The sequence below is a fragment of the Diaphorina citri genome, unplaced genomic scaffold, assembly GCF_000475195.1.
Source record: "Diaphorina citri unplaced genomic scaffold, Diaci psyllid genome assembly version 1.1 scaffold1649, whole genome shotgun sequence".
In the NCBI taxonomy this organism is placed as follows: domain Eukaryota; kingdom Metazoa; phylum Arthropoda; class Insecta; order Hemiptera; family Psyllidae; genus Diaphorina; species Diaphorina citri.
This window is the reverse complement of record NW_007379075.1, coordinates 15,393-29,055: the sequence shown is the minus strand read 5'-3', so window position 1 is coordinate 29,055 and position 13,663 is coordinate 15,393. Positions and strand designations below refer to the sequence as shown.

The window sequence follows — 13,663 nt, the reverse complement described above, 5'->3', positions numbered from 1 at the left end:
GACTAGAAAGCTATAGAAACTCTGAGGGGGCGTCCATTTAACAACACTGATCCATTAAGTCTCCCCATTTGACTAGAAATAAAGGGAATTTAGGTAAAAAGTCAGCACAGTGAATGTAAGATTTTTGAAATCCTAGATTCGTATATTCTTGGCAACTGCCCCATCCCTTGGGGCAGTTTCCCCTACACTAAAGCCCCAGAGTGGGCTTTTTGTGTATGGAGTTTTTAAGCTGATACCCCACAAGATTCCCGATTATAATCCACATGACTGTTGAAGTAGGGGTACTGGCCAAAGATGGTCTTTGTTGAGCTACTGTTCCGAATTACTGAAGTACGAATTCTGCATGAGGTACAATTTGTCGATCGGATTGATTTGGCCTAGTGAGCTGAGCATCGTGTCATGATTACTAGGAGGTCCCAGGTCGAGAGATAGACTGTCCGATCCACCCTCATCCAGGTTGGTGCTTTCGTCCAGGGAAATGTCCGAACTGCAGAAACTGTCATTAGAGTGCATGGCGTAGCTGTCTGTGAATCAGAGAAATAAGGTGATATAGGATTAGTAAAGGTAAAAGACTTTCTTGAGCATGGACCGTGGGCCAAAAGACATGGACCAACCCCATGGCAGCAGCCACCTTCCTGGACCTGGAAGATGAGTGACTGAACGACTGAACGTTGTCATTGACGTTAACAACGACAACAACATTTCTTGGGTGGTAGTTATTTGGAATTCAATAACATAGGTAGCCCAAACGGGAACAGGGAAATTTTGATGAGATTGAACTTTTTCCTAAAATCGCCTGAACTCTACAGTATCCAATGTTGAAGTATGGTTCAACGAGCAAATTACAGCCACAGGATTGCTTCCTAGAGTAACGAGTTCGATTCCCGAAAAATGGGGAAAAATTGCTAGCATAACACAGGGCTCAGGGCTCACAACTACGTATACATAGTACCTACAATACCTGCGTATACATAGTACCATAATCTTTAGAACACTAACCGGTTCAAAATCCTATCACCCAATAGGAATTCGTTTGCGGGTTGTCACTCGATGGCTGATGAATCAGCGTATGATGCGACCTCTTGCACTGCTGACAACGAGACTTGGACCGACACAAAGTTCAACTAGGTGACTTTACCTGACCAGAACCTGGGGCCAGGCCTCTGTATCCAGCATTTTATTGAGGGGTGGGGGATGGGCTAACGTCCAAAGAGTGATATAACAAAAGCGGGAAAAGGGAAAACGATATACCTATCTATGTAAAATCGATTTCCCATGGATATTACATTACGTCCCAGACTGATTTTGGCCCCCAAGACAGTAAGGGTATCAAAATTCAGAAGCTACTCGTACATGTACCAATATGGGCGTTAATCCTTGATTTAAATTACATACGGTTTTTCCTGAAACCCAAGGCTTGGCTCCAGCCTAATCTTTTCTGAATAACAAGATACCCTTCTTGTTCATTAGAAGGTTTTAGACAAAGTTCATCCGACACTCGAGATCTGAAATCTCATGACAGATGGTCCTAAGTTGTGGTACAATTTCAAGTTCAAGGCAAACTGTGGTTCCTGCAGCTTAAGTACTTGTACACATTAATCTTCCCGCATGTTATACTCTGGTTGTTTCGTTGTTTATGCTCCGAAATCTCAAATTAAACTCCTATCAACATAAATAATAAAAATGATATGAAATGCTAATTCAGATACTGATGCCCACAGAAACGAGAGGCTTTTTGGTACAGGTAGGTACCTACAGTGAAAATAATTCATAATCTAAATGCCAAATTATCTGGAGCTTACCTTCCAAATACTACCTGTTCTTTTACAGTCTCCTTTGACAACTTGTTCCTCTTCCATTGAAATCTCTCTGTTTCTGTTCATTGAAGTCACACACCTATGTAAATAATGAAAAAAATCAACTTCGTTAATACCTATACTCTTGTTGCTAATATTGTCTTTTAAAATTGTCTTTTCCTATCCCGTTCCTGAAATAGCATCCAGCACGCCATGTTCCAGACGGTCACCCGTCCAGACAGAAACCTCGCGCGACCTTGCTCAACTTCAATGATCAGTGAATTTGGACTTTGATGCCGTTCGTCGTGTGATATAGTACGTATTAATAGCCATTTTGATGACGAATCATTTGACATTCTTCATTTGAATAATGATTAAATGATTTAAATTAGAAGCTTCATCATATTTTACGTAGCAATTTATTTGTACACAATTGTGGACATTGATAGATAGATGGTTTTCCAGAGCTTCTTCTTCTGAGAAATTTCTTGTATTGGTTTCACTTTTTATGTTAGCTACTGCGCAAATATCTGCTTCCTCAAACAAAAGTTGGTGTAGATAGGATTTACCAGCGATTCTCTTATTCTTTGAGAAGTTTTCTTTCTTTTTTTCAGCGTTGTTGTTCTTTTGACAGGTTTGAACAATGCATAGGAACATACTCGTAAACTTGGAGATAAGTAAAAGTTTTTGAATACCTACCTATAAAACATACATAAATAATTGGTTCTTAGTTGAAAATATTGAAAATCCTTTTTCAAGTCATCTAAATAATATGATGTAGATACCGTACCCGTACACCTTATACTAGGTACTTACCTACTACATAGTGCAGGATCCAGGCAGTTTTAATCTTTCTTCTTTCATATTGAGGACTAGAAATGTACGAGTATTCAAGCTTTGCTAAATTTTTCGGTGCAAGTTGTACAAATCTACCTACTTATTGACATTCGTCGGTCTTTTTATATACCAATTTCCTAAGATACTAAGAATCCTAAGATGACTCATTATAGAGATGTTTTTAAAATGTCCAATAAATTGAGCTTGTGCCCTATTACATTGAAAATGAGTAGGTATTTGTTATTTCGCATTTATTCGGTACCTACTTAATCGCGACCAGCGACTTTAGAAAGGCTCCTCATCTGATACTGAAAAGGACCATCAATCTTTTTTGGTGGTCGGGATCAAAGTGAAAAAACATCTCATGATCTTGAACTTTCAAATTTTGGCTCCCTCAAGGATACAGACAGTAAAGAAAGTGGGATACTGGAGCTGGAATCCAAAAGCTGTGAAGAGCACATGCACACTCCATACCTGCTAATATTTGGCGCCAGAAATAAAATAAATTCTGGGTCCGTGCCAAATGCTAAGTTCAAATAAGAAGAATATAGGGTCAAGGGTCTGTACACGATTTTGTGTCATATACTAACTGCTGAAAGTCCTTTGTCCAGGAGAACTGAAATGAAAGTTTTGGTACCTGCATTCGTATAGGTAGGTAGGTATTTCATGTAGGTACTTTTTTATTATCATTGATCATAAATTATTTATTTATTTTGAAATAGGGACCCACTTATAGATTGAAAATCTCCAACCCTTTTAGAAAGCCAGTGCTTACAGTTACCAAAAGGATACTGACAGCATTGCCTCTCTTTGGAGGGCAACAGATCATGTGCTGTGGTCATTAGAATAGATAATTGCATACAGTTCATACCTACTTCATAATTATTAGAATGAGTCCATAGGGTTGGGGCACCATAAGATTTTTCATAGTAGGTAGGTATTAATCGTGGACATACCTAAGTTGCATTAATATTCTGAGCACGTTCCTGACATGAATCAACTTGACAAATTGTGACAGTACGAAATGTACATGTAATATTGTAATACATGTATACCTTTAATCTTGAGCTTACCAACAGTTCACATAATTATACGTAGGTACCTATTACTTATTCTTCAGATAAAATGACTACTTTTATAACTTTGTAATCCTTGTATTACAAATTAGGGTTAGAAATATAGGTATTTCACATTAACCCGCGTCGTGGCGGAAAAGAGTACATATTACAGAAGAGATAGGTACTCGTACCCACCAAGTAGACAAATACGAAACTCCGAGTAGGTATATATCATGAAGAACTTGTGTCTGGTTAGTATAGGATTAAGAGAAAAATTTCGGATTAACAAAAGATAGAAAATTTGTGAGATCTATTGCTATTACTCTTAAATACCTACTTATAACTATTTCTTTTGTTAACTTTAAGTCTGCCTCAGCTGGAGTGACCACCCATCAATTGAAGGCTCTTAAGGTGCCAAATATCTTCAGGCAAAATTTAACTTCAGTTGACAATAAAATTATAAAATATTGTCTACTTAAAGTACTTATTCTTAAGCTGAACAACAGATGCATACCTGTACAAATACCAATGAAGGTTTAGGTTGAAACTTTCAACTAATAAATATTTGAACTTCAAGAATGCAGTCTTAAAAGAACAATATACCTTTGCTAACACATGTGGCCTTGACAAATACGACTCAAATGCTTCGGGCAATGTGAAGAAGATCCCAGGAAAACTAGCCATAACTTTAGAATTAAAATCCGCCCCGGGCGGGAATCGAACCCGCGGCCTAGCGCTTACAAGGCAGGCAGACGCACTACCAACTAAGCTAAGTAGGCTGGCTCTTGGTTCTTGGTTAAGCTTTGTTTGTATCTACTTGTGTATGAGTACCTAAAAATATAGATAGTATGTAGGATTTCGAAATGTAATGTGACTGGCTGCATAAGGAACAACTTTTCGAAGGATTACCATCAGCGCGTCCCGACAAAACGTGATCACTGGATATAGAAAGCGCGGGAATATCACCTGAAGCGGTGAGGGTGTCGCCAAAGTGAGGCGAATCAACAGTTGACATGTAAGTCTTCGTTTGGCCGAATTGAAAGGTCTTCTGGTTCGTAGCGGGGGCACGAGAAGGATGAACCGAGGGAGACGCTTTCACGGTAGAAGACATGACAAGATCACTGATTGAACACCTACTCGTAAGTATCCATTTCTATATATAACTTAAGTAAAAAGTATTTACAAAGGATGTCAAAATTAAATAAATTAATTAATAATGAGTCTCCTTTGACAATAGTCCTTGTTCCTCGTCCATTGAACTCTCTCTGTTTCTGTTCATTGAAGTCACACACCTATGTAAATAATGAAAAAAATCAACTTCGTTAATACCTATATACTCTTGTTGCTAATATTGTCTTTTCCTATCCCGTTCCTGAAATAGCATGCAGCACGCCATGTTCCAGACGGTCACCCGTCCAGACAGAAACCACGCGCGACCTTGCTCAACTTCAATGATCAGTGAATTTGGACTTTGATGCCGTTCGTCGCGTCATATAGTACGTACCTATTAATAGCCATTTCGATGACGAATCATTTGACATTCTTCATTTGAATAATGATTAATTGATTTAGATTAGAAGCTTCATCATACTTTACGTAGCAATTTATTTTAATTTCTTGTTTACATTTTCATCTACCTTGAAATGTCTCTTCGTGAAATCTGAGCAACCTTGAGCAGGATTAGCCAAAAGGTCTTATCACTGATTGATGACACAGTCCGAGAATAGATCATCTTGCCATTTATCGAATTAAATATGATATAAGAATTAGAGGTAGGCGAAGATGACAAAAGATCTCCAATAATACGCCTGACCTAAGATACTAAGAATCCTAAGATGACTCATTATAGAGATGTTTTTAAAATGTCCAATAAATTGAGCTTGTGCCCTATTACATTGAAAATGAGTAGGTATTTGTTATTTCGCATTTATTCGGTACCTACTTAATCGCGACCAGCGACTTTAGAAAGGCTCCTCATCTGATATATACTGAAAAGAAGCATCAATCTTTTTTGGTGGTCCGGATCAAAGTCAAAAAACATCTCATGATCTTGAACTTTCAAATTTTGGCTCCCTCAAATGAAAATGAGTAGGTATTTGTTATTTCGCATTTATTCGGTACCTACTTAATCGCGACCAGCGACTTTAGAAAGGCTCCTCATCTGATACTGAAAAGGACCATCAATCTTTTTTGGTGGTCGGGATCAAAGTGAAAAAACATCTCATGATCTTGAACTTTCAAATTTTGGCTCCCTCAAGGATACAGACAGTAAAGAAAGTGGGATACTGGAGCTGGAATCCAAAAGCTGTGAAGAGCACATGCACACTCCATACCTGCTAATATTTGGCGCCAGAAATAAAATAAATTCTGGGTCCGTGCCAAATGCTAAGTTCAAATAAGAAGGTCAAGGGGTCTGTACACGATTTTGTGTCTTATACTAACTGCTAAAAGTCCTTTGTCCAAGAGAACTGAAATGAAAGTTTTGGTACCTGCATTCGTATAGGTAGGTATTTCATGTAGGTACTTTTTTTATTATCATTGATCATAAATTTTATTATTTATTTATTTTGAAATAGGGACCCACTCATAGATTGAAAATCTCCAACCCTTTTAGAAAGCACTGTACCAAAAGGATACTGACAGCATTGCCTCTCTTCGGAGGGCAAGAGATCATTTGCTGTGGTCATTAGATAATTGCATACAGTTATCAGTTATTAGGTATCATAATTATGAAGTATGCTTCATAATTATTAGAATGAGTCCATAGGGTTAGGGCACCATAAGATTTTTCATAGTAGGTATTAGTCGTGGACATACTACCAAGGATTCAATTTTTAGTTGCACATATGTGCATACTTTTACATATTTTTAGCAAATCCTTACATGCTGCGTGCAAGTTATGCACATTTCCAAAATAACCAAGCCACGGTTCCATGATTTTTTCACGATTTTTTTTTCTCAGTGTAGTTTATAAAATTTCATGCCTCGGCTGGGATTGAACTCACACCTTCCTACTTGCCAAGCAAGTATTTTGACCACTACACCGTGTAGACATACCTTCACAATAGCCTTAAGGCCCGTTCCCATTTGTCCTGAGTTTCATGCGATTTTTTCAGAATGTCCTGTAGAGAATGTAATTTAAATGAGATTGGTCCCACTACACACGGCACGATTTTTCCGACCGACACAAATGTTCTAGTAGGCAATATAATTTTGAATGAGACTGTTCCTACTACACACGACTCGACTTTTTTCCGAACAGCTAGTCGGGACGGGCCTTTACGTCCCATGTGCTGCCGTGTGCCTCCTCTATCTGTTATTTGTAGCTATAACGGCTCAGACTCATAGATCCGTGATTTATTATCCATCGCGTAAAATAAGGAACAAATAGGACTCCCTGCGTGGTGCCAATCGACAGAATAAGTTATAAATAATGGTCATTCCAAACTGAACAGAGATCACAATATTGTTGTAAAAGGTGCGAAATGTCCCCAGTGGGTCTTGGGGTACGCTTCAGGATAATTTGTCCCCACTTGGAAACTACAGGCCCCACATGGGGTCTTTTTGTAAGCCCAACGTAAAGCAGCGTCCACACTATGGTGGACAATGTGCAAGACACGTCTTGTATAAATTACCAAGGATGATAGGATTAGGTAGATATTTGAAATTAAATCTCGTTTCAATGTCAGATCATAGACAGTGCATTCTTGGTTCTTGGTTAAGCTTTGTTCGTATCTACTTGTGTGTGAGTACCTAAAAATATAGATAGTATGTAGGTAATACGTGTAAAACTTCATGTTTTGGAGAAAAGATAGGATTAGGTAGATATTTGAAATTAAATCTCGTTTCAATGTCAGATCATAGACAGTGCATTCTTGGTTCTTGGTTAAGCTTTGTTTGTATCTACTTGTGTGTGAGTACCACCTAAAAATATAGATAGTATGTAGGTAATACGTGTAAAACTTCATGTTTTGGAGAAAAAACAACGACAACAACGATTGTGGTATCTGGCTCTCGGGTAAGAGACAAACAACTTCCAAACTTGCTTTGATCTGACATAAAACATACAAATCGCTTGTCATTCGCACGAATGTATCTACAAAGTTCAACCTGATACGGTACATGAACAACTTCTATAAATAATCATGGCTCCAGTAAGCCGGAATCAGTTCTATAAATAAACCAGACTAAAGTAAGCATTTCCGAAGCTATGTACCAGTAATAATAATCATGGCTCCAGTAAGCCGGAATCAGTTCTATAAATAAACCAGACTAAAGTAAGCATTTCCGAAGCTATGTACCAGTAATTACCTACATAGGTATACTTTTGATAAGATGTTCGTAATGTAGTGTATTGGTAACTTGCATACACCATCTTGAAAGTTCTAAAAATAGACTGAAATGTCTCCAATATAGGAGCGGGACTGGCAAACTTATCTCCAAACAGGTTTCGAAGCTTTGCAGTGAACTTTCCGGTGGCTTCTCAGGCTCGGAATTATGCTTTGTGTAACAAACACATGACTGGCAAACTTATCTCCAAACAGGTTTCGAAGCTTTGCAGTGAACTTTCCGGTGGCTTCTCAGGCTCGGAATCATGCTTTGTGTAGACTGGCAAACTTATCTCCAAACAGGTTTCGAAGCTTTGCAGTGAACTTTCCGGTGGCTTCTCAGGCTCGGAATCATGCTTTGTGTAAAACATATACAAACATACGTACAATCTTTTTGCAGAAGGAAGGAAAACTCTGAATCAGAACGTCAGAAGTAGCTTACACAAATCAAACATCATCTAAAGAAGATTAACAAACAAACAAAAAATAAATTTGGTTTAAAGTTCAGGGATGATTTGGCAAGGTCTTATTATTTGGTATCACCACCCACATAATTATCTACCAGAACTTTATCCATTTGTATTGTCAGTGGCGAAGCGTCCATGTAGGGTGTGTATGGCGGCCATACACTCAAAATTTACTCAAATACCCTTAAATATTGACTTTAAATATTTATGAAGAAGCATGTGCATGACTTATGTAGTAATGTGCATGGTGATGGAAATTAGTGCCCTACACGCCTTACATTTGACTTTAGACCACGCTACGCCACTGGTATTGTAGGTACCAACAATACAATCCTATCTACTGCTTATTTGAGTTCCTATTAGGTATTATTCATTTTGTATGATTAGTTGTTATTTATTGGGTTATTTTACAGTCATGGCTATGTTTCAGCAAAAAGTTTGGTGGAAACTTCACACGATCTCTCTCCCAATAACATGTTCGAGATGAGCTAGCGAGCAGGAAAAATATAGGGGTTTTATTTGGACGGTGACGTTTTTACAACAATTTTTAAGTTACTTTACCTGTTGTGTTTTTGCTGCTAAAATGATTTCCATGTAAATTTTTTAAAGGTTGTGCGAAACAGTCACCTATAAAATGGCAAACAGTCTGTATTTTTTACTACGATTGTAAAAGGCGGATCTATTGATATGCATGTTTGTAGACTTTGTAATTTTATTGATGTTACCACTGGACCAAAATACAAGCTTAGTCACTTTGACTCAGCATTTGAACAGAGACAGTAAATTAGCCAGAGAGAAAGAGAGAGAGGGAGGGAGGGAAAGAAAATCCACACCAAACTTGATCATCAGCATCTTTGCTTGTCGATCGGATTGATTTGGCCTAGTGAGCTGAGCATCGTGTCATGATTACTAGGAGGTCCCAGGTCGAGAGATAGACTGTCCGATCCACCCTCATCCAGGTTGGTGCTTTCGTCCAGGGAAATGTCCGAACTGCAGAAACTGTCATTAGAGTGCATGGCGTAGCTGTCTGTGAATCAGAGAAATAAGGTGATATAGGATTAGTAAAGGTAAAAGACTTTCTTGAGCATGGACCGTGGGCCAAAAGACATGGACCAACCCCATGGCAGCAGCCACCTTCCTGGACCTGGAAGATGAGTGACTGAACGACTGAACGTTGTCATTGACGTTAACAACGACAACAACATTTCTTGGATGGTAGTTATTTGGAATTCGATAACATAGGTAGCCCAAACGGAAACAGGGAAATTTTGATGAGATTGAACTTTTTCCTAAAATCGCCTGAACTCTACAGTATCCAATGTTGAAGTATGGTTCAACGAGCAAATTACAGCCACAGGATTGCTTCCTAGAGTAACGAGTTCGATTGAACGTTGTCATTGACGTTAACAACGACAACAACATTTCTTGGGTGGTAGTTATTTGGAATTCAATAACATAGGTAGCCCAAACGGAAACAGGGAAATTTTGATGAGATTGAACTTTTTCCTAAAATCGCTGAACTCTACAGTATCCAATGTTGAAGTATGGTTCAACGAGCAAATTACAGCCACAGGATTGCTTCCTAAACTAACGAGTTCGATTCCCGAAAAATTGGGAAAAATTGCTAGCATAACACAGGGCTCAGGGCTCACAACTACGTATACATAGTACCATAATCTTTAGAACACTAACCGGTTCAAAATCGAGTTCGATTCCCGAAAAATGGGGAAAAATTGCTAGCATAACACAGGGCTCAGGGCTCACAACTACGTATACATAGTACCTACAATAACAATACCTGCGTATACATAGTACCATAATCTTTAGAACACTAACCGGTTCAAAATCCTATCACCTAATAAACGTTCTGACTTACCGTCAGGAGAATAAGGATGGTTGGGGTTGAGAGGTTTGGTGGAGGAGGCAAAGATGCTATCACTGGAATCTTGCAGAGACATGCCTAGACTTAGGTAGTGTCCTGAAACGAAGAAAAACAAAGCACCATATGTTAGTAATTTAGGAAATTAGAAATGAATGAACTCTTAGAGAAGCCAACAAAAAACCTCATATCATAACTAACGCTGTGAAACAGTATGCTACCAGTAGGTGTTGTAGTTTGTGTTAAAGCATGACCATTGCGTAGATCCGTAGAATGTCTTTTGAGGTGTATGGGTGAGAGAAAACACCAATACCATCCCATTGGGTGTCCAGAAAGTAACCTGTCGAAATGATAACCATTGAAAGATTGAAGCATAATGTATGTAGGTACCTATCTGTAAGTACACTGAACTCTTCTCAAGTCTCTTCTGCCAATTATATCGACAATGACAGTGAACTAAACAAAAGCTATGTGACACTGACATAAAAGCTGTCAACGAATCCGTAATCCAGTGACATAAAGATCCGTAATATTCCCAGAATCAAACCCATAACCACAACAAACAAGACTGAAAAGGACAGTCAAGTTCAGGTCGATTATGTTCGGAACAATATTGCAGAAATAATATTTCTTGTTAAGCAATAGAAACTTAGAAACCCTAAAGTATCTATCTACCTAGTATCTATAAGTGTAGAAGTTCTAACTTCAAACAGGCATTAGGCAGGTTTACAGTCTCATGATGACTTCATGTTTTATGAGCTTCAAATTCAAAAACCTGCATTGAAAACCCCATTTTGAGCAAAAAAAGTACGTTTTAACCATTCGAGAGCTGATGCATTATGGATTTCAACATGAGCTTTCAAGGCTCCTCTTTTTCCAGGGCAATCTATCAAGACTTTAGCCTCAAATTTCAACAATAAAGTGACTAAAGACAATAAAAATACTGCTCAGTTATGTTTACTTGTTTACTGATAGTCTGATTAGTGAATAAATAGGAGTGAGCAATAGGCTACTACAAAATCGGCTGGAATTGAACCTACACCCTCCTGATTACAGGCAGGTTTACAGTCTCATGATGACTTCATGTTTTATGAGCTTCAAATTCAAAAACCTGCATTGAAAACCCCATTTTGAGCAAAAAAGTACGTTTTAACCATTCGAGAGCTGATGCATTATGGATTTCAACATGAGCTTTCAAGGCTTCTCTTTTTCCAGGGCAATCTATCAAGACTTTAGCCTCAAATTTCAACAATAAAGTGACTAAAGACAGTTCCAGGGCAATCTATCAAGACTTTAGCCTCAAATTTCAACAATAAAGTGACTAAAGACAGTAAAAATACTGCTCAGTTATGTTTACTGATTGTCTGATTAGTGAATAAATAGGAGTGAAGAGCCCCTTTACCCGAGCAATAGGCTACTACAAAATCGGCTGGAATTGAACCTACACCCTCCTGATTAGCAGACGACCACTACAGTGTTATTTGTAGCTATAACGGCTCAGACTCATAGATCCGTGATTTATTATCCATCGCGTAAAATAAGGAACAAATAGGACTCCCTGCGGGGTACCAATCGACAGAATAAGTTATAAATAATGGTCATTCCAAACTGAACAGAGATCACAATATTGTTGCAAAAGGTGCGAAATGTCCCCAGTGGGTCTTGGGGTACGCTTCAGGATAATTTGTCTCCACTTGGAAATTACAGGCCGCACATGGGGTCTTTTTGTAACGCCAACGTAAAGCAGCGTCCACACTATGGTGGACAATGTGCAAGACACGTCTTGTATAAATTACCAAGGAAATTAGTTAAATCATTACTTTCCTACCCCATAGGGGCTGAACTTTGTCAGTTTTTAGTCCAGTTTCTTTGGTCAGTTTTTAGTGTCAAAAGATTTTTTGAAGTCCCTGGTCACAATAGGCAGACCCCCGACCTCCTAAAGCCCTGTTCACATTAGCGCTACTGTGGGTTGCACCATGTACACCTACCTTGCGGCAAGGCATAGAACTGATCTCAAACGAGGATTTGAACTGTCGCCGTTGGTTGGGTGTTAATATATTCTTAGCCCTCTTAGAATTCATCGTACTCACCTTCCGGCAAGGTTTCGGACTGACTTCGAAGGAGGACTTAAATTGTCGCCGCTGGGCGGACGTGAGGATGGTGCGCGGGCGTTTCGGACCCCGGCGACCGTCCCGGGGCCGACAATTTTCGTCGAGCATCATGTCGTCTGAAACAGAGACCAGAAAGGGTTAATATATTATGAAGGAGAAAGCGGGATGTTTAGATGAAACTCCAAGTCGGGATAATACCTAGGACTTGTAAGTATCCGTTGTTAAACATAACTTAAGTGAGATCCAATCAGAAAGAAATCCCTGAAGCCTAAAAGGAAACAGTAGGTAGAGGTCTTTCAATTCTTATGAGTCCCTTCAAATAGCTCTGAGTATGCAATGTGGTCGACATTATAGTAAATCTGTCACATCCACCAATAACCAATACCTTTCTTATTTATATAACTAGATACCTTCTGCCTAGTTAGTTGTTGACACTCTTGTCACATCAATATGAAGTGCCTATTAGAATTAGTTTGAACTCAAAAACAATTCTTTAAGAGCATTACAAAAGTTAGTAAGTTAGTGTTTGACTTACCCGAAGGACTAGACTGCTGCATAAGGTACATTTCTTTCTCAAAGTCTTGCCGACAAAACAGTTGGCCGCTCCGCAGTATAAACTGCTCGCCCTTCTGCAGGGGCTGACAGCAAATGACACACACAAAACAAGGCAAATGATATACATGGCTCTGAGCTCGCATGACCATTTCATGCGGTAGAAGTCGATCACCGCAGCGGGCACACTTTACGCCGTATAACCTGAAACCACGCGGATGACAAGAGACGTGTGAGTTGTGAGAAGTTGACTTTGAATGATCAAGGGCCGTTCAAGAGAGGATATTTCATACGTTTCGCACTTTGCTAGAGCTAATGACATAAAATTACAGAGGAAAAATTTTCAAAAGTGCGAAATTTCAGTGACGTTGAACTCCTTGAAGAAAAAGTTGAAAGTTTCCTCCTGAAACAGATCATGACAGACTACAATTTTATTTGTCAAATTCCCTCGTAATTAAGATAACAACGTACATAGGTACCTAATAGGTACTACCTATTGAATATTTTCAACTTGTAAGCACTTTGCTGCAAATACCCCGACAATTTTGAGAACCAATTAACATTTTGATACCTACTAGAAATGCTACAGTTCTGCAAGAAATACGTAGGTCCGTATGGAACCGAACTCATGCTTC

At 38.8% G+C, this 13,663-nt stretch overlaps 1 protein-coding gene across 1 annotated transcript; it reads right to left on the bottom strand.

Annotated features, from left to right (window-relative positions):
* Positions 1–279: 279 nt before the first annotated feature.
* LOC103516719 (LIM homeobox transcription factor 1-alpha) lies at positions 280–13,228 on the bottom strand. Its single transcript, XM_026829027.1, is given in 4 exon segments — positions 280–524; positions 10,363–10,464; positions 12,281–12,592; positions 13,012–13,228. Coding segments are annotated over 4 exon segments (798 nt in total). The 5' UTR covers positions 13,181–13,228; the 3' UTR covers positions 280–309.
* Positions 13,229–13,663: the final 435 nt, after the last annotated feature.